The 21,856-nt window shown below is 39.6% G+C and overlaps 2 protein-coding genes across 2 annotated transcripts; both read left to right on the forward strand.

Moving 5' to 3' along the window:
• Positions 1-653: 653 nt before the first annotated feature.
• LOC115301363 lies at positions 654-20,928 on the forward strand. The gene is made up of 5 exons (XM_029951175.1): positions 654-800; positions 13,946-14,541; positions 15,354-15,508; positions 16,566-16,636; positions 19,416-20,928. The coding sequence occupies exons 1-4, from the start codon at positions 654-656 to the stop codon at positions 16,601-16,603; spliced, it is 936 nt and encodes a 311-aa protein (XP_029807035.1). The 3' UTR covers positions 16,604-16,636; positions 19,416-20,928.
• Positions 17,685-20,928, forward strand: TMEM155 (transmembrane protein 155). The gene is given in 2 exon segments (XM_029941434.1): positions 17,685-17,836; positions 19,424-20,928. Coding segments are annotated over 2 exon segments (294 nt in total). The 5' UTR covers positions 17,685-17,702; the 3' UTR covers positions 19,584-20,928.
• Positions 20,929-21,856: the final 928 nt, after the last annotated feature.

The raw sequence follows: 21,856 nt of genomic DNA on the forward strand, positions 1-21,856 counted from the left end.
TTGGAGTTTGTGAGTTCGAGCCCCACCTTGGGTTTGTACTGAAAGTGCAGAGCCTGCTTGGGATACTCCTTCTCTCCCTCTCTCTCTCTGCCCTTACCCCACTCATGTGCTCACCCGCTCTCTCTATTAAATTAAATAAATAAATAAACTTAAAAAATCTTAAACATTAAAAAAAGAAAGAACCCAATCTGAAAAGGCTACATACTGTATGATTTTAACTGTATGACATTCTGGAAAAGGGAAAACTATGGAGGCAGTAAAAAGATCAGTGGCTGCCAGGGATTAGTGGGGAGGGAGGAATGAATAGGCAGAGCGGAGGACTTTTAGGGCAATGAAACTACTTTGTCTAAGATATAATGGTGGATACATGTCATTATACATTTGTCAAAACCCCTGGAATGTATACCACCAAGAGTGAACTCTAATGCAAACTATGGATTTTGGGTGATTATGATGTAGGTCAATGTAGGTTCATCAACTATAACAAATGTATCATTCTGGTGAAGGATGTTGATTGTGGGGGAGGCTGTGTGTAGATAGGGGCAGAGGGTATATGAGAACTCTATGCTTACTCCTCAATTTTCTTGTATACCTAAAGCTTCTCTAAAAAATAAACTCTAATAAAAAAAAGAGAGACTGCTAGGAAAAAGTACATGGAAGTTGAAGATTTCGACATAGTCATAAAACTAACCATGCTTATGTGCCCTTTAGAAAGTCTTCATATACCTTCAGGTATATCAGAAACCTACTTTGGAGACCTTTGGTCTGAAGTTATGGGAGAGCAAATAGATAAGAAAAATGTAGGAAAGATGGGTTATTCATTGAAAAAAATGGTCTGTGGAAAATAGGATAGACATATAACAAAATAAGGATGGATCTCTACCTCCTTACACTTCATCAAAAATCAAATTCTGGATGCATCAAAAAATTTTTTAAACCTTGTAAATGTAATAGTAGAAACATGATCTGGAGAGTGATAGGTGTGATTAGTGAGCCAGGCAATGAAACATACAGCGGGTTTAAATAATGACAAAAGAGTTCATCAGCACATCACTGGTGTGTTAATATCTGACTTGTGAAATAATATTAAGAATAATAGTTAACTTTTATTGGGCACTTAGAATGTTCTGGGCAATGTTCTAAGCTCTTTACATGTATTAATGTGTTTGGTCTTCATAACAACGCAGTGTTGAGAGTAGTACTATTACCTCCATTTTCCGGATGAGCCAGTTGAGCCACAGAACATGGAAGTCACATGATGCCTAGAATGGAAGCCAAGATTTATTAATCCAAACTGCCTGGCTTTACATCCAGGGGCTTGATCACCATACTCTGCTATGAAGCAATGTTTATGTGTTTTAAAAAATTTTGGATATACAGATTAATAAGTATTAAATTCTGACAAGTTGTATCTATAGTGATAAGTTTAAACAATTTGTACATTTACTTTCCTTTAGAAAAACTTTAAAGAAAGACTGTTTTTCATTAATAATTCACTAAAAAAATACAGAATTACTGTATCCCTTCAACCTTTCACTAACTGAAGAGTATAATTTTCACATCTTTTCAGGCTTACTTCACAATTTAATTCATGGTATTTAAAAAAATCATAATGTGTACATAGTTTTAGAAACACCCTGTTATCATGCATGAGCTATTTTATAAACATGATTGTCAATAGTTTATCATGGAATTATGGGCATACAATTGTCCTTTAAATTTATTTTTCTGCTGGTGTTGAAGTTGAAAGCAAATGTTGTCACATTAGTTTCTTGGCAGAGTAAGCCTGCAAACCTTATTATAGTTTATTATGAGTACCAAACAGCGCTAGTTTTATAATACTGTCATGAAGTGATTATTGTGATATTACAAAAGATACAAAATAATGGATTGTCAAGTGCTTGATAACAAAAATACTCAATGCTCTTTACTATTAAATAATCTTTAAGATGAGATCAATTTTTGTTCACAATTAGATGAAAACTAGTAAAGCTATTTGATTTTGATGATGGGGATGTAGAAAGCTTAGTACAATGGAGTTTTTGTTTTTGTTTTGTTTTTGCTTTTTAAGTTTTTTATTTTAATTCCAGTTAATTAACATATGGTGTTATATTAGTTTCAAGTATACAATATAGTGATTCAACACTTCCATACATCACCCTGTGCTCATCACAAGTGCCCTCCTTAAGTCCCATCACCCATTTAACTCATCCTCCCATCCATCTCCCCTCAGTTTGTTCTCTGTAGTTAAGTATCTATTTCTTGGTTCATCTCTCTCTCTCTTCCCCTTTGTTCATTTGTTTTGTCTCATAAATTCCTATATGAGTGAAATTATGTGGTATTTGTCTTTCTCTGATGGACTTATTTTACTTTGCATAATACACTCTAGTTCTTTCCATGCTGTTGCAACTGGTAAGATTTAATTCTTCATGATGACTAAATAATATTCCAGTGTGTGTGTGTGTGTGTGTGTGTGTGTGTGTGTGTGTGTATGTATATATATCTATGTATATATATAAATCTTTGTTATCCATTTATCAGTCATTGGACACTTCGGTTGCTTCCATATCTTGGCTATTGTAAATAATGCTGCTATAAACATAGGGGTATATGTATCCCTTTGAATTAGTGTTTTTGTATTTTGGGGGTAAATACCCAGTAGTGTGATTACTGGATCATAGTGTAGTTCTATTTTTAACTTTTTGAGGAACCTCCATACTGTTTCTTTTCTAGAGTGGCTGCATCAGTTTGCATTCCCACCAACAGTGTAAGAGGGTCCTCCTTTCACCACTTCCTCACCAACATCTGTTGTTTCTTGTGTTGTTGATTTTAGCCACAATGGAGTTTTATTTATTCTAATCTGAAAGAGAATATAAACAGTGTGTACGGTTATACTGTGTGTGAAATCCTGTCCTCAGCAGCCTACCTGGGAGGTCTTATTAATACAACAGTCTTTCTCTCATACTCTTTATTACTTGGAAATGGTGTGGGCTTAATCAGAGAAGTTGAAGAGTTATGTGTAGTTCTCAGGGGCAAAATAATCTCTTGACAGCTTGTAGATTTTCTTATGGGTGGGGTTGATTTTAAAGGGAGTTTGATAACCAACCGGTAGGAGCCAACTCAGGTTGGTGCTTAGGCTTCCTGCCTATCAAAGAAAGCAAAGGAAAGAAAATAATAATTTGGTTGGGAAGACAGTGTTAAAAGGAAGGAACTTGTGCAAATAGCCAACCAGGGCCTTTGGGAGCTGTCTAATGGATATTTGTTTGCTCTGTGGTCTAAATTCTCCCTTAAGTCTCCCTTCAGTAAATTCTCTGTTGTTAAGTCCTGCTTTATGGAATGATTTTTCTCTTTTAGAGGAACCCATGTGGTGCTGACTCCTGATTATGGGTTGCACATAGTGAAAAAGTGATTGCTTTTGGGAGCAGCTAATATGTAGATTACCCATAAATAACTCTGCTTACTTTAAGGAAGTGTGTCATGGCTGGGGGTGAGCAGTGAGCAATGGTTAACTAACCTCTTCTGTTAATGTGCCAGAGGCCCTTCCTGGAACAAACAGCTTTCCTGAAAGAAGGCGCTCTGGATTCCAAGCCTACCCTATCGCTGTGGCAGCTGGGAGCAATTCACACAGATACTCTCACTCTTCCACCACCCCTGGTTTTGGCAGGAAAAATCATAAGTCATTTGAATTTTGGAACTAGTAGGGACATGGAGATAATTATGTTCAATCCCCTAATCTAGGGAACAGAAGTGTAGAGAAATTAAAGACATGCCTAATGTTATGGCTCGTGCTAGCAGGGGTGGTGAGAATCCAGGCTTCTTAAGTTTCCAACCAGTGTTCTTTGCACAACACCAGAAAGTCTGAAGAAGTCTTGAGAAGAAGGAAGAAAAATCATACTAGCAAATATAGCTAAGGCATCAGCAAAATGATGAAACTGATATATGGCTGTTTTCATCTTGCAATAGACTTTTGATTTTTCATCTGAAAAAATACACAAGGTAGAAGAAAACATGAAGAGCCAAAAATGTAGGTAGCAGGTGCTAAGTTTTGTGCAATGAGTTGTGTGTTCATCTTTTCTCATAAGTGAGAAATGGTTCAACCACCAGCTGGGTGGGTGGAGAAAGAAAATTCTTGGTGGTGTAAGTTTCAATTATAGCCCACCAGCTCAGCCATACAACATGTGAAGAGATCATGATTATGAAGGGCCACACAGAAGAACCAGGTGTGCAATCGACTACAAGAAATATGCATTTTCTTTAGATGTCATAAAGTTTCGTATTCATTACTGAGTAGTCACTATAATAGCATCACTTGGTTCCACCAACAATATCCATGATAGAGCAAAAGAAAACCTCATGACAGTAGTAGTATTCTAATTCCACTAATTCACAAACACCCTGTACATTCTCTTTTTACAGTGCTTTTCAGGTCATAGAAAATGACGGGACAATCTCTTTATTGCTGAATTTATAATCTATACTCTTTGGATTCTTGATAAATGCTTAAAGGTTGCTATGTCTATGGTGCCATTCATCTTGGTATTTAAATGTTCATATCCATTAAGCCAAAAGAAAGCACACATAAGCCATAAGCCTTTAGTCTGAAGTAATAATTTCAGTGGGAAGGGTGAGAAGCTTCCTTACGTGGATTCAGTGGCTTCCAAAGAGCTGATACAAAAACCAGAGGGAGGCTTGGGTGGGCAGTCATTGTTGGCTGGTTTATGGTGGGGATTACAAAAGGAATACCCAGATTTGTTTTCAATTGGAGGTCTTAGAATCTCTCAGTCTTTCACCAAGAATTTCTGTTTAGGTTCTAACCAGTGTTTATGACAATGGGCCTTGCAGAGGCAATACTACCAAACCTATCCCTTAACCACTATGGAGTTGGTCTCTCTAAATACAGAAAACCCCAAGGAGAAATAATTTTCTCATATATTAAATAGCATTGTGGCTTTCTGCACTAAGCACACTTACACTCTATGGGAAATAGTTCTTTGGGGGGATATGTGTATGCCTTAGACCATATGGTAAAGCAGGAGCTTTTTTTTTTCTTAACTCAAAAGAAAAGTTTTCTACAAGAGTGGTATATGCACACAATGAAATATGCATTAGTCAAAGATCTCCAGAGAAGCAGAATCAATAGGAGATTAGATAGATAGATGGATAGATAGATAATTTGTTATAGTAAGTAAGTAAATAAGTAAATAAGGAGGGCAATCTGCTTTACTCAGTCTACTGACTGAATGTTAATCTCATCCAGAAACACCCTCACAGATACACGCAGAGTGATGTTTGACCAAATGTATGGACACCCTGTGGTCCAATACAGGACAAATGAAATTAACCATTACAGATACTATTCAGCTTACAAAGGAAGACAGTTATGACACATGCTATGATAGGGATGAAACTTGAGGACGTTATTGTAAGTGAGATAAGCCAGGCAGGAAAGGACAAATACTGTACGATTGCACTTACACAAGCTATCTAGAGCAGTCAAACTCATAGAGACAGAAAGAATGGTGTTTGCCTGGAGTAGAGGCGGGCAGTAAATGGGGAGTTATTGTTAAATGAGTACAGAGTTTTGGTTTTGGAAGATGAGAAGGTACTAAATATGGGTGGTGATGATGGTTGCACAACATTATGAATGTGCTTAATACCACTGAACTGTACACTTAAAAACGGTTAAGATGATAAGTTTTATCTTAAATGTGTTTTACCACAATTAAAATAAAAAGAAGAGGAAGATTCTGGGAAGATGATGGATTAGCAAACACTCCCCACTTAGACAACAGTTGCACTTGTGGCAGAATCTGCCTGATACAACTAATTTAGAACTTTGGACTCTATAGGAGGCTTGCAATTCCAAAAGTCTTGGACCTAAATTATAGTGGCAGGGACTAAAGGCTCTAGGTAACAGTAACTGTGAGCTCTGGGTACCATCAACTCTGTTATAATTCCATTTTTTCTTTTACTCCTTTAGCCCAGGGAATTATGATCTTGTGGTACCTTACCTTCTCCTTTTTGCTCCTTATATTCATTCAACAGCTGTGTAACCAGTTTCCAGTATCAAATATCCCTACTTTAGATACCTACATTGGTTTTGCTTTCTTTTTGAGAAACAGCTAATACTTTCCTTCAATTAGGTTAGGTCAATTTAGGTAATATCTCCTTTCTTGGGAAAAAAAAATCATTGTATTCCCTGAATGACTTTTATGGCACCCACATCCCCAATACAGTTTCCTCTATCTTGTATTAGATACACAGGAAAGAGGAAGATACCTGAATAAAGTCAGGACACTATTAACGAGGAAGAAAGAGGGATGAGGTGCCTGGTTTGGTTAGGCAACCAAAGGTACTCAAGTTTACCCAGCTAGCAAGAGATAAAGCCAAGATACACATCCAAGTCCAAAGGACTCAAGACCCTCGCATCACTACAATACAGTGCAGGGTAGAGTGTATAGGGCTGGAACTAGGACCCAAGGCTGTTTATTACCAGTTTGCCTATGTATGTCTTGAAGGCAGCTTGGACCCCTAGATCTGGGAATGCAGGCCTGAGTTGCTGGGGTCACCAGATCTTATAAACTGGCATCTTACTAAAGGGGTATGGATTTCAGACAGATTCTACTTTTCTCCAATTTCTTTTTTACCTTGTGGCAGCTCAATTTCAGTCCTATGTATGTGCACACACATCTGCAAGCCCACAGCTGTGATTATTATCAGCTCATATAGAAGTCTGCAGACCTTCCATTAGAGATGACAGTTTCACCGCTGCCATTATTGAAGTTGTGCTGAACAAAAGATAGATTGCTCTATAATGCTCTGATTTTTTATTTTGCTACATGACATAGTATTGATCAAGTCTAAAGTCACTAACAAGTCACATCGACTTTTTCTAGTGTTCCTTCTAACTTACAGGAAAGAGTCTAAATTAAAGAAATAGTGTTTGGCTGTTAGCACGATCTGTTACTTAATTTTTTTCCTCAATATTACACAGTCTTGGGCATCTTCTGTTATGTTTTAAGACATTCTAAACCAAGGACAGGGTCTAGAATTTTTTTTCTGTAGAATTATTCTTAGTGGTGAATTCTGGATTTCAAAGGCTACCCACATAGTATGATCTCCCACATACCCCTCAAATAAGTTTCTTCCTTAGATTTCCCTCCCGCACTCTCTTCCTTCCCACTGGAATTCCTAAATGGTTATGTGAGATTTCAGCAGCTTATCATTTACACTTTACTTATTGCTTGAAGAGAATCTCATTTTGTAAGTATTGTAAAACTACTGAAGTCATTCTTTTGGGATGGAGTAGGAAAAGAGGTGAAGGTGTGGAGAGCAAATACTATTGTCGGGGTATTAAATAACTGTTGGCTGACTTAAGAGAACTCCCAGAGGTAGAACAACTCACTATTCTCCTCCTCTGCCACAGTAAACATTCTTATGGATGTTCTAATTCTAACCTGGAGAGTTATAGGGGTTGTAAAGAGTGTAAATAAGGGGCAATTCTAAGGAAGCTCCTTGTTTGTATTTTGTAGAAATCCACATGATAGTACATTTGTGTATGGAGAAGAAGCAAAGGATATGGGGTGTCAGAGGGACATTGATAGTATGGCTGGGATATTTGGGGGCCATTAAGAGGTGCCGGGATCACTGGGGTGATAAAGGTCCTGACTAGCTAGGACGGAGCTTCTTAGGGCCTGGAAACTTCCACAGAGTATCAATCTCATCCTCAGCACATGCATGAGTGCTTTACAGGAGATCCCATCTAAGCAGAGATGAGCCACCTGTAACCCAGTTTTAAGGTCCACGCCACCTAGAAAGGTGTTCAGTGACTTAAGAACCCAGTGTCAATAATCATGGTCCACAGCACATTTTGAGGCCAGGGCATGGAGCAAAATATTTTTTCCATTTCTTTTTTCTTTTTTTATTAAATTTTTTATTTCTTTAATTTTTTAAATTATTTTAATGTTTTATTTATTTTTGAGACAGAGAGAGACAGAGAAGGAGCAGGGAGGGGCGGAGAGAGAGGGAGACACAGAATTGGATGCAGACTCCAGGCTCTGAGCTGTCAGCACAGAGCCTGACGCGGGGCTCGAACCCATAGACCATGAGATCATGACCTGAGCTAAAATCGAACACTTAACCGACTGAACCATACAGGTGCTCTTCTTCCATTTCTTTTGGGTGTCTTTCAGGACAAATTGAGTTAGCTTCAGAAAGATAACTGGAGGGGTGCCTGGGTGGCTCAGTGGGTTGAGCGTGTGACTCTTGATTTTGTTAACATCATGTTTAGTCTGTGTTCAGATTACCATGCTGTCTCATGCATATTTTCTTTATCTCCTTTTCTTTCTTTCTTTTATTCCTTCCTTCCTTTCTTTTTTAAAAGGAACTCATAAAAAAAATAAAGCAATCTTGATTTTGGCTCAGGTCATGATCTCACAGTTCATGGGATTAAGCCCCATGTCAAGACTCTGCCCTGACAGCATGAGCCTGCTTGGGATTCTCCTCCCCCCCGACCCCACCCCCAAAATAAATAAATAAACTTTAAAGAAAAGAAAGATGCCTGGAAATCTCTTTTTCTTATTCTCCCACTTTTATCCTTCCCCTGTCTCGGGGAAGCTGCTTCCATTCTGCAGTTACTCCCAACAGGCAAGTCCAGGGAGGTTTCACCTGCGGTGGTGACAGTAGAACTTTACAGCCCTCCCTTGGTATTTTCTTAAGTCTTTAGAGTCTTCTTTTTTTTTAAGTTTATTTATTTATTTTGAGAGAGCAAGAGGGGGAGAGGGCCAGAGAATGAGAGAGAGAGAGAGAGAGAGAGAGAGAGAATCCCAAGCAGGCTCCGCACTGCCAGCGCAGAGCCCAACTTGGGGCTCAAACCCACAAACCATGAAATTACGATCTGAGCTGAAACAAGAGTCTGATGTATAACAGACTGGGTCACCCAGGTGCCTGGGTCTTTATAGTCTTTAGAGAAGCACATTTATTTATAAGATAAACTCTTTGATTACTACCCTTAATCACTTCTAATAAATAGCTTTGATGCTTGTTATGATAAAAGATCCCTCCCTATCAAAGGTGAGGGCAAGGAGGACCAGAGCAGGCAAAGCGATAGAGAACCTTATTCTAATATATGCCGTAGCTGTCCATAAGCCAGGACCTGGAGCAGCCCTGGGGCAATATCCAGTTGTTCTGAGACTTGTAAGGAGGGGACTGAGGAGCTGAAAGATACATAAGGTCTGACTCGGAGTAGTGCACATGTTATGTGGAAGCATATATGTAGGGTCAACTTTGTGGGCAGTGGTATGAGATTGTAATGCCATAGCCTCCATCTGCTTTACCAATTTGTATACAAGGGCATTCGTTTTAGGTGCCAGAACCAGACAAATTCTTAGCTATAGTAAGTGTCCTTTCTGCCCTTTAAATTCTTAGGTTTTCTTTCCATGGATTTCATTAGATTGTGTCTTATTTTTATGGAATCATTTATATGATGGAAACTGAATTCGGACCATCTTATGAGGTGTATAAATATGACCAGAGGCTAAAAAGCACTGGGATCATCTAATAAATGTAATAAGTTATTTTTTGTTGTAGCTACATTATTTTAAATATAGAGTCTATTGAGAGTGACTATGAGGATATATTAGTTAATATTTATAAATCTATTTAAGCTGCTCAGATAAATGGAAAATCTAAATAATTATGGTCAGGAAGGCTGAAACGGATTTGAGCTTGGTGACCTAAGCTTTCTTTCCTTGGCTTCTTTCCTCAGCATCTCCAGGCAAACACTGGCTCATTTGAAGCTTTGACCTTCAAGATTTCAAAGGAAGGAGCTGAGATGTAAGTGAGCAGAAGGTATGCATTTCTAGAAATGTGTTTTCTTTAAGTTTGATACTCAAAAGAAAAAAAAATGTGGTCATTAATTTGATGGTCATACACAAGAAAAGGGTACTTTTCCCTGGGAGATAGGATATCATGAGAGTGGATAGTGAAGGTTCTGGAGCCAAACTCCCTTGGGTTCATATACCAGTTTTGCCACTTGTTAGCTGTGTGGCTTTAAACAGGTCGTGTAACCTCTCTGTTTCAATTTCCATACTTTGATGGCTAGGACATCTGGATGGCAATGTGCCAAACGGCATATTCCACTTTATTGATTTTGAAGTGTGTAAGTAATGCTTTCCCAGTTGGTATTCTCATCTGCAAGCTGAATTAAACACTACTCCTCGCTACACTAAGGAGATCTGCGGAAAACCAGTGGCAGCTCACAGAATGGAAAAGAAGTAGGAGTGTCAAATTTGGGGAAAGGGCAGGAGTCAAGGATGTCAAGGAGGCGGCGATGAGAGCCACACCCAGGTCACCCCCAGGGCTGCTCTGGGTCTCAGAGTTTCTCTGCCACTGGGATGCCTCTGACCTCCAAACATTTCCTCTTACTCTGACTGCTCCCAAATTTCAGAGTCCTGGAAATGAGGATATTGGGGCTGAGTTTCTGGCGTGGCTCTTTCTGTCCTTCTTGCATTGTATCAGGAGTGGGTAACAGATGTGTCTGACCCTCTTGGTTTCCATAATGAGAGGTGGTAGTGGAAAGCAGTCACTGGAATCTGTCCTCCTGTCAAGGTTTGGTAATATGGAGTATTCTACCAGCAGGAACATGTGGTGCTTCTAGGTGGTCAAAAAAAAATCACAAATCTCTGCATTACTTACATAAGACTTCAAATTTTCCTCAGTAGCTCCGTGACATAACATGGTGGTAAATGTTTAACAGCTGCTCTCTGGACCTGATTTGTAACATCTGTACATTTCCAAGGACAAACACTCCCACTGTGGACAATTTCAGGCTACCCACATGACATCTGAACACAGCTGAAAAGAGATGTACAATAATATACTATTATATAATATTTCAGCCATACAACTACAACAGATATAAATAACCTCAAGTGCATAGAAAATAGTGAGATGTAGTAAAATAATTCAGAAGTAATGAGTTTTCATTTGTGAGTATTTATTTATGAGAATTTATTGCCTTTGTTGATAATATAATTATTTTAATTTATTTTTTTAATTGACATCCAAGTTAGCATATAATGCAACAATGGTTTCAGGAGTATATTCCTTAATGCCCCTTACCATTTAGCTCATGGCTTTTCCCACAACCCATCCAGCAACCCTGTGCTTGTTCTCCATACTTAAAAGTCTCTTATGTTTTGTCCCCCTCCATGTTTTTATATTATTTTTGCTTCCCTTCCCTTATGTTCATCTGTTTTATATCTTAAAATTCTCATATAACATAATTTAAGTTTATATGATTTTTTAAAATGTTTATTCTTTATTATATTTTGAGAGAGAGGGAAAGTGTGAGCAGGGGAGGGGCAGAGAGAGAGGGAGGGAGAGAGAGAATTCCAAGAAGGCTCTGTGCTTTCAATGCAATGCCCAATTCTGGGCTTGAAACCACAAACCATGAGATCACAACCTGAGCTGAAATCAAGAGCTAGACACTTAACTGACTGAACCAACCAGGCACCCTTATATGATTTTAATTTTTACAATAGCTTTTAACAAATGGCTGGCAAAATTTTTCCAAATAATTTTAGGAGCCAGCACACCACTGCCTAAGAGATGGATCAATAATTGAAAGATTTCTTACACAGTGCAATGCTTGATGAGAGGCCTAGGACCTGGAAATTTTGCACAGTACATTTTTGTACACTGGGAATCCTCAGTAACATATTAATAATAGTATCTGACATTTATCTAGAAAACACATTCTTATTCAACATCCTAATTCATTTTTTATCCTTATTACAAATCACCTTACAGGTGGAGTAGAAACTAGATCCGGATCCTTGAGACTTACAGTTCACAGCTTTTCCCATACCGTCCTGTTTCTTTGAACCTCTTGCCATCCCTGGAGTAGCCATTTATTGTAGGCAGACTATTAAATAACCTAGAATGTGTATGTCAAGAATATTCCCTTTTTCAGCCAAGGGGCTCTTCTGTATCTTGACAAATAAAAAAATGAAGTAAGTTGGAGGCCCACAGAATGGAGAATGACAACTTTGATGGCCAGACTCCAGGATGGCTCCTGATGATCCTTACCGCTGGTGTTCATGTCCTTGGATTCCTTCACTGTAAGGCTGACCTGGGTGCCTAATAGGACATTGCAGAAGTGTTGGTATATGACTTATTAAGCTAGCCACAGAGAGGGCTGCAGCTTCCGCCTTGTTCTCTTGGGCCACTTGTTCTGGGAGAAGCCAGCACTATGTTGTAAGAACACACAAGCAGGCTCATGGGAAAGAGCTGAGGCCTCTCACCAACAGTCAGCACTGTCTTAGCCATAGAAATGAGCTATCTTGGAAGTGGATCTTTCAGTTCAAGACAAGCTTGCAGGCGACTGTGGCCTTGCCTGACATCTAACCATAACCTCATGAGAAACTCCAGGCCAGGATCACCAAGCTAAATGCTACCAAAGTCTTGAGTAACAGAAACTGTGAGAGAGAACCAATGTTTGTGTTGTCTTAAGCCCCTGGGTTTGGGGGTAATTTGTTACACAGCTCTGGATGAACTGGATTTCTTTAAAAACTGCACCATATAGGGGCACCTGGGTGTCTCAGTTGGTTAAGCATCCAACTTTGGGTCAGGTCATGATCTCGCTGTTTGTGGGTTTGAGCCTTGCATTATGCTCTGTTGATAGCTCAGAACCTGGAGCCTACTTTGGATTCTGTGTGTGTCTCTCTCTCTGCCCTTCCCCCACTCACATTCTCTCATTCTCTCTCTCTCTCTCTCTCTCTCTCTCTCTCTCTCTCTCTCTCTCAAAATAAATAAACATAATAATTTTAAAAAGTTTTTAAAAAGGGGCACCTCGGTGGCTCATTCGGTTTAGCACTGACTTTGGGTCAGGACATGATCTCACAGGTTAGTGGGTTCAAGCCCTGTGTCAGGCTCTGTGCTAACAGCTCAGAGCCTGGAGCCTGCTTCAGATTTTGTGTGTGTGTGTCTCTCTCTCTTGTCCCTCCCTTGCACACACCCTCTCTCTCAAAAATAAATAAACATTTAAAAAATTTTTAATTAAATTAAAACAAAAACTGTACCACATAGACTATGAGCCATCTTAATCAAATACAGGTAGTTATTAGGGACTTAAAGGAACATTTCAAGTAATTGTTTATTTTTGTATTGGTTTTACTTTCCACCACGGAAATTCAATTTCAAGTCCGCATTCTGTGAAACTTTGTACAATATAACTTTTGAAATGCATTTTGTTCTTAATGCTTTTTTCTTTCTTTTGAAGAGTTTCAGGCCCTGCTACTGAGCCAGCCAGTTACTCCTTTTTTTTTTTTTTAATGTTTATACTGTTTATTTTTGAGAGAGAGAGAGAAAGACACAGAGTGTGAGTCGGGGAGGGGCAGAGAGAGGGGGAGCCACAGAATCCCAAGCAGCCTTCAGGCTCTGAGCTTTGAGCTCTCAGCACAGAGCCCAGCCCCGGGCTGCAACTCAGGAACCACCAGATCATGACCTAAGGGGAAGTCAGAGGCTTAACTGACTGAGCCACTCAGATGCCCCTGTTCTTAATGCTTTTCTAAATGTTTATGGAAAAGAGCACTCTGGACTGAGTGCATGTGCGACTCTGGAGAGCAAGGCAGGTGGAACTAGAACTCACTCAGGCACCATTCAGTCATCCCACAGAAGGAAGTCATCTCATAGCCCTTTGGACCCCACCTTCACTGCTACTTTTAATTCTTTTGGGTTTCTGGCCATGGCACCTTTTCCCTCCTGGAAAACCAGGACAGGGGAGAATATCCAGAAGTAAATCAGTTAGAAAGGGAGGGGGCTAAGGGACTCATTGGATGTTGGGGATGGAAATCTTATGATCATTTGCAAAATACCAGTCACATCACCCCTTGGGCTATGACCTCTTCACCTGGCGTCCCCGCCCGTCAAATTTGCTCCTTAGAAAAATCCGGTCACGTCCCCAAGAGCGCAGGAGAGGATCTCAGCAAAGCGGGAGGCTTCTGTGCCTGTTGCGAGAGGCGGAGCCGGGATTAACCAGCTCCTTGGCGCTTTTCCTCCGAACTGGGGGAGGCCGAACACGGACCGAGAAGTAGGCGCCCAAAGCCGGGCTCGCGTAAGGGGGCGGAGGAGACTCGGAGGTGGGAGAGCCGGTGGCCAGCCTCGTCGGCCAGCTGCTATCCGCGCCCAGCGCGCACAGCCACCGAGCGCCGGCGCCTCCAAGCATGGAGTGGGAGCTCAACTTTCTGCTCTACCTGGCGCTCTTTTTCTTCCTGCTCTTCTTACTTTTCCTCCTGCTCTTCGTGGTCATCAAGCAGCTGAAGAACTCCGTGGCCAGCACAGCCGGGGCGCTCCAGCCGGGTCGTCTCTCACTGCACCGGGAGCCTTGGGGCTTCTCCCGAGAGCAAGCGGTGTGACCCATAAGGCGCGGGCCCTAGCGGGAAAGCACGGAGCTGTGCGGGCGCCAGGCTGGGTCTCAGCTTCGACTCTCTGTGCGCGTGGCCACCCAGGTTCCAGTGCTAGGCTCGGTAGCGCTGGCAGGTTCGTTCGGGGGTAGAGGGGCCTGAGGAGGGGCGAGTTATTCCGCCCTTTGGGGAAACTCTGGGCTCCAAGCACGCTCGGTTGCCAGGCACGGTGGGTGTATGGGGTCTGGGCTGGCTCTGTGCTCTTAGGAGCTTTTCCGGGGTGGGGAGGAGGGAGAAAGACGTTCAGCCTTTGGAGCCGGAATGGCTTTGGGCACCTGCAAGCTCTTCTTCCCGGTCCCACTGCGTTTGATCTTGTACCGAAAGGATGGAAAACCAAATCATTCAGATAATCCAGTGCAACCACTTCCATACCATATTTGATTCCAAAAATCGAGTGTCAACCTAAATGTCCAAATTACTTAGAGAGTGTGGGCTTTGGGACAGGAAGCAGGAGGAAACAGTGAGCACTTACTTGAAGTCCGCCGAGTACTGCTTTAAGTATCTTTGTGCTCTAGTAGAGGCTGAATGGGGTTCGTCCGTCAGTGCCCCGTCTCCCCTCAATCCGTCCTCCTCTTCTAGCCACCGGCCCCATTTATGCCTGCGGAGTTGCCACACCGGGTGGGTTTAGAATCTGGAACAGCAGGACGGTGAGCGTTAGAAGTCCTCTGGGAAATGCCTTGAGGCTGCTCTGAAGGGCTGGTGAAAAGAGGTACTGTTTGTACGTTTTAGGGCAACAGAAAAAAGGACTGGAGGAGCAAGGCTGTCCTTTTAGATTACAGGACTAGACCATTTGCGAGATTGATGGAACAGCAATAAACTTCTCATTAATGTGCCATAAGCACCCTCCAGGCAATGTCAGTTTGGGGAAATAACAGTTTCATCTTCCAGATGCTTTTTCCTTGATTTATGTCGTCTCGAGTTCTGGAGTCAAGCTGCTGCCCAGCGTTGGTGCCCTGAAGACCTCAACTGCAGTTCCAGCTGGTGTTGGGAAACCCTTCACGGAGGGGACCTGAACAACCTGAGATGGACGTTTTCTGCCAATGGTAAGAGGGGACCGACCGCCCTGATTGACACTTTGTCCCTGGGTATAGGTAAACTTCTGAAGACCCAGGGCCTGAAAAAGTGAGAGGTTAGAATCGAGGAATTGGGTTCAATGAAAGGACTCTCTCCCTCTTAGAACTGATGAACTTCTACTAGAACTGAGCAGCCAAGCTGATTCCTAACTCATTGCAAGAATCGGTGTCTGTGTAGAGGAGCATAGAAATTAGAGTGGGATGTGAACAGTGTTTGCAATTTTAATAATCATTCTACTCTTTTGGAAAACAGTTCAGGGGGTTTTGGAGTTGAAATATGTAATGCAGGTATCATTTGTCTTCATTAAGGGAAAATTTGGACCAGTCGTGTTAAGGTGGGATAAGCTATATCATGACTGAATTTTGAAAATATTTATTAATTTGAGGTACACAGACCATGTAGGGAAGATTAAAAACAACAAAATACTAAGTCTTGCCTAAGTTGATAATATGAACATGAAGTAGAAGACAATTACTTTGTTAATTCAAGAGAAGGAAAAATAGTCTCATGTAGGTAAACATAATTATGGGGAAGTTTTTTTTGGCTGAGACAGTCAGATACTTTCCCACATTTCTAGTTCACTTTCCTAGAACAGACCTGTTGTTAATGAAGTATAGGTGTATGTATGTGTATGTATGTGTGTGTATGTATGTGTATATATACACATATATTTCTCTCTATATATAAATATATATAGTTCTATTACCTATCCATCTTTCTCTCTATCAGAGCTATAGTACGACTTGATTTGAATTTCCAGTTTGAATCCCAGAATCAACTGCAATGACTCTATCTTGTATTTTAAACAATAGTTCTCTAATTGGTTGACACCTCGGCCGTGGCATTTAACTATAGGGTTACATGGTTAATATGGACATTAGAGATGAGTGTAGGAGTAGTTAATTAGTCATTATAGTTGTTTACAAGGATGGGAAATAGTCCCTTTGTACTTTTTCATAACTGGAGTGCAAATTATTTTAACCACCTCCTTCACTTCTTGATTTTGTAATCCTTTAATCTTCTTAGCAGTGCCACTGGAGTCCAGAGGTGTAAACCAGCCCTGACTCTTGCAGAGAGGAGATTTTGGCGAATACAGGGTGAGGAGTTTGCTGCCATCCCAGGATTAATCTGGGTTGTGGCTCTACTGACTTTGTTTGAAAAGACATGAAAGTACATGAAAGGAATAGTTACTTTTCTAGCCTGTGCCCAGGATATGCCCTCCTTGTAATCCAATTATTAGTTACTCCATTGGCATTTGTCTAGGCCAAACAAACAAACAAACAACTATCTATTCCTGTTACGCAATCACTGCCTGCCTGGAACGTGGCCCTGAACTCTGGGGATTCAGCTTCCTCACGTTTGCTCTCAGAACTTGCTGCTGTTGACCTCCTGCCTCACACCTTGCTTGGTGAGGCACTCTGCGTTTGGAACTTTGACACCCGTACTCCAACTGCCTTTTTCTATTCATTTATTCAACCATCATTTTTCCAAAACTCAACAAAAACTGATCTGCTGAATTAAAACTACTTCTGAACTCACTTTTTTTTTTCTATGTGTATGTATTCTTGATCTAATGCTCTGATGCCCACAATGGTCTGGGTTTCCAGTTTGTACATGTTGGCTGCCCCCTCCGCTGACCACCTTCTGATCCTATCACTATACCACATAGATTTTTGAAGATGGTATACATATGGGAGAGACATAAAAACATTTGAAAAATAAGGAACATTTAAAATAAGTGCTCATTATTCAAATGTAGCTAGATTATAGAAGATTCTTACATTCTATTTCAAATAGAAGGTATTTAGTGACTCTTCAGCAATGTGAGAAGCTGAGTTGAAATTCTTACATTATCAGGAAATGGGCTATCATTTAATTATTATGAAATATCCATATTTTATGTCAGGTGTTCTTATTTCATTGTGTCTAAATTTCAGTTTTTTTAAATTACTTCAAATTTTATTAGGATAAATAATCTGGATTGTTTCACTGATTTCCAAACCTGTTGGTACAATGAATCAGCAGTTCCACTTGGAAAGATAACCATTTTTAAGTTGAATGAGAATGACATCACATTCACACCTGCAAAACCTGAAATGTCTAATAAAGTAGACTCCTATGTCTGAACTTCAGTTTTAGGGCACAGCTGTAGATGCAGGACTGATGCCATCTGGTGCAGTTCCACAGAATAAGAGAGAAAATTCACCCAGAGTGTGCCATGCACTGGCTTTTCTGGGAATGACAAGTTGCCAGGATTTGTTTTTGGTTCACTTGCAGGGGTGGAAACTTGGAACTAGGTGAGTTGTTTTACATGCAATATCCCCGTTTATAGCTTGACATTTCATATTTCCAATTTTGTTTATCCTTTCAAAATAAGTGCAAAAGAGCTCAATTTTTTAATGGACCCATATTTTAACATTATATATAATTAACCATTTAGGATAGTGGTAAATGTTTACTTTTTCAAACGCATACCTACTCATCTAGGGATGTTTAGAATACTAATGGTACTAGTGCATTACATAGAATGTATTTACAGAGTACTATGCTTTGGTTTTAATTTTGATAGCTACTCTGGGGCAGCTTTGCCTCGTTTAGCTAAAACCACAATTAAAACTCTAGGATTATTAGGAAATCACTGTCAGGAGTCGTGTCACTAACAAGGGGATGTTAAAGATTGAGTTGCAGATCTTTGAAGTTGATTTTTGTTGTTTGTTTATTGTTTGTTTTTGTTTTGTTTTGGATCAGTGAAATAAATTATCAACTCTACATTTCTTATTTTGTCCACACAAAATAAAGCCACAGATTAAATAATAATCTGATTAATTATCCAAGTAGTTAGCATCTTATCACAAAAGAATTTGGGTTATCAGTAGGGCCAACCTGTGTTTAGAACAGTAGTCAGAATATAATACACACTCAGAAAAAACTTCCTGGTGAATTCTGCTAAAAATCCTCTTGTTTTCCTTAATAGCAGCATTTTATGTAATAAACTAATCATTTCTTCCACTGTTGTGCTGTGTAGATGTGGGTAGGTTGAAGTTAAAATTTAAAAAAAAATTTTTTTTAGTGTTTATTTTTGAGAGAGACAAAGATAGAGCACACATGGGCAAGGGGCAAAAAGAAAGGGAGACGGAGAATGGAAAGCAGGCTCTGTGCCATCAGTGCAAAGCACAATACAGGCTGGAACCCGCAAACCATGAGATCATGACCTGAGCCAAAGTCAGATGCTCAACCCACTGAGCCATCCAGACACCCTAAAGTTAAAATTTTTGTACTTAAATTTTGTTTTTTTATTATGACTCTATGAAGTTACATGAACTTTGTTGAATATGTATATATATAGTTTTTTGAATATATATGTGTATATATATGTATATATATAGTTTGTTGAATATATATATGTGTGTGTGTGTATATATATATAGTTTCTTCTGGCATTTTTTTTTAATTAAAAATATTTGTTTAATGTTTGTTTATTTTTGAGAGAGAGAGCATGAGCAGAGAAGGGGCAGAGAGAGGGAGGGAGACACAGAATCTGAAGCAGGCTCAAGGTTCTGAGCTGTCAGGACACAGCCTAAAGTGGGGCTTGAACTCACAAACCCAGAGCATGACCTGAGCCGAAGTCAGACACTTAATGGACTGAGCCACCAAGGTACCTCTTGTTTTTTGTTTGTTTTAGTTTTTGTTTTGTTTTGTTTTGTTTACATTAAGATGGAAATCTTTCTTTCCTATTGGGAATCAAGATGGATTGCTGTCTCAGTAATGGAGTAGGAAGTTATTGGACTCAATGGTAGCTTAAACAAAGTAGAGGTTTTGTTTCCTTCTCAGGTGACAAGGAGATTGGCGTTAAACTATCTTGTGTTGGTTCAGCAGCTCACAAGATGGTTGCTGCAGCTCCCCCAAGAAGATGAAGGAAGCTGAAAGAGAAAACGGGGCACACCATTTTGAGTCGGCTTCCTTTTGAAGAGCTTTCTCAGCAGCCCAGCAACTTTCACTTCCATCTCATTGGCCAGACTGTGTCATATCTGCAAGGTTGCATGATAAATGTAGTTTTGTAGTTGGACATATTAACAGCTTTCAACAAAAAAATCTAAGGAAATCTAAGGGAAACAATGATGGTGGATCTTTGGGAAACAAAGTAGCAGTCTGTGCTCTGGCTACAAAATACAGTTGTAAAAGAGCATAATGTTCAAACAGATCAAAACCACAACTCCTTCACAACTAACAATACTCCAAGCAACACTGTCCTGCTCAGACAGTAAGCAGAGTGAAGACATGCTAGGTTTTTTCCTGAAACACCTGCCAGGACTGGCTTTTCCGATCAGCCAATGGCTTGGCCCACATCAGGATTTTCTAGAGGACCCTGGGAACCTGTCCGCTTCCTTTGTGGACATAATCTATGAAGGTTTGGAATGGGATAAAGAACGTTCTACCTTGCTGCTTTCCCATCTGCATCATGTATCTCTAATTTTCCTTGCAGATTTTTGGTGGAGTCTAGTTTTTGCTTGATCACCAGAAAAGGATCATCCCTTTCAAATATAGGAGAAGGTAATCTATGTAAAGAAAGGCTACTTTATTCCCTTCCGTGACTCCACCACCAATCTAGGAATATCCTGGGAGAAGACTTGCTTCTCAAAACTGCTTCCGTAATCAGCCTACATCCTGCCTAAGCAAAGGGAGAAGAAACACTTCCCACATCCAAGGCTGTCCAAAAGAACTTTCTGTGATGACAGAAATGTTCTATATTTGCACTGTCCATTATGGTAGCCATTAGCCATGTGTAACTAGTGAACACTCGAAATGTGGCTAGTGTGACTGAGGAAGTAAATTTTAATTTTATTTAATTTTAAATAATTGGAATGTAAATAGCCATATGTGGCTAGTGGCTGTTGTATTGTACAGCTCCAGCATTCAACTTTCTTTTTCTTGTGTTTTACAACCACCTGGGAGGGGTTTGGGTCAGTCATGTGTTTGGTGTCCCATGGTCATCACTATTCCACCTCGCCATTGAGCTTGTCTCCCATAGAAAAGGAAAAACAGTATCTTGGAACTGAATTCAAGATGTTAACTTGACATTACACATTGTACATATTTCTGTATAAATGCCATGATCTCCTAGGAATAGGTCCTGTGATTGATTTTTGTGATAATTCATGATGGAAAAATGGTGGTGCTGGTCCATTTAACATTCCTAGTGAACATTATGTGTTCCTAGTCAGAGTGAGTCAGCAGGAATTATTTTTTTCTGTTGTGCTTCATTCTGTTTTACTTTATTTTTGTAATATTGTGGCTGCTAAATGATTATTTCATGTGTGTTTTTCAAACTACTTAGTGGTTTATATTTTTAAAAAGGCTGTGGAATAAAAAAATAATTATATGTAACTCAGCTTTTTGTGTGTGTGAATTATTATTACCCATAATATTTAAAGAGTTAATTAGAATGAGATTAATGGATAAAAGGAAATATTTATTTTTTATATCAGATTTCCTTTTTAGTGGACATTTCTATCTGCCAATTAATGTTTTACTTTTGAAATATTAAATAATATTTTCATTGTATTCAGAGCTTGGATAAAATATGAGGGTGGTGAGGATGTTGGGGTAATGTTTTCCTCAAATATCTGGCTGTTCTTCTATACTGAGAATCACTTGGATCTTGTTTCTCTACTCTGTCCTTTTTGGGGTTATTTGTTTTTTATTACTGAGTTATAGAAATGGTTGTTATAATCTATACACTATTGATTTATGAGATGTATGCATTACAGCAGTTTTCTCCTAGTTTGTGGCTAGCCTACTTATTTTTGTAGCAATGTCTTTAAAAGAGGTATTTTTAATTTTGAAGTTAGATTTAGCCATTTTTTCCTTTTATCTTTTTTATTCTGTCTTCTCTAAGAGACTTTTGCCTGTCTTTTAGGTCACAAAAATATTGTCCTGTGCTTTTTTTCTAGACTGGAAACTTTATAGTTTTAACTTTTAATATGTCCATTACCCATCTCAAATTAATTTTTGTGTATAGTATGAAGTAAGGATCAAGGTTCTTTTTCCCCCTGTATGTATAAACAGTTTTTCTACACATTTGTTGAAGAGATTTTGCCCTCCCTGTTGGATTGTTTGGGCATCCTCATCAAAAGTAAAATGACCTTATAAGTGTTTTGGAGTAGCTCTGGGCTTTCTATTTAGGTCCATAAGGTCATTCTTATGCTAATATAACACTGCCCTGATTACTGTAATTTTATAGTAAGTTTTGGTATTCACTACAAAACATTATCGAATCTGAACTTTTATAATAAACTACTAAAGTCTGGGCCTACATA

Source organism: Suricata suricatta, chromosome 1 (genome assembly GCF_006229205.1).
Source record: "Suricata suricatta isolate VVHF042 chromosome 1, meerkat_22Aug2017_6uvM2_HiC, whole genome shotgun sequence".
Lineage (NCBI taxonomy): Eukaryota > Metazoa > Chordata > Mammalia > Carnivora > Herpestidae > Suricata > Suricata suricatta.

Bases quoted from the DNA above. Each gene is read 5' to 3' on its own strand.
- LOC115301363 (XM_029951175.1), top strand. From the start codon at position 654: ATGGAAGTTGAAGATTTCGACATAGTCATAAAACTAACCATGCTTATG. The intron at 801-13,945 runs GTAGGAAAGATG...TTTGCTCCTTAG, and splicing joins AGCAAATAGATAAGAAAAAT to AAAAATCCGGTCACGTCCCC. The intron at 14,542-15,353 runs GTTCGTTCGGGG...TTCATCTTCCAG, and splicing joins AGGCTCGGTAGCGCTGGCAG to ATGCTTTTTCCTTGATTTAT.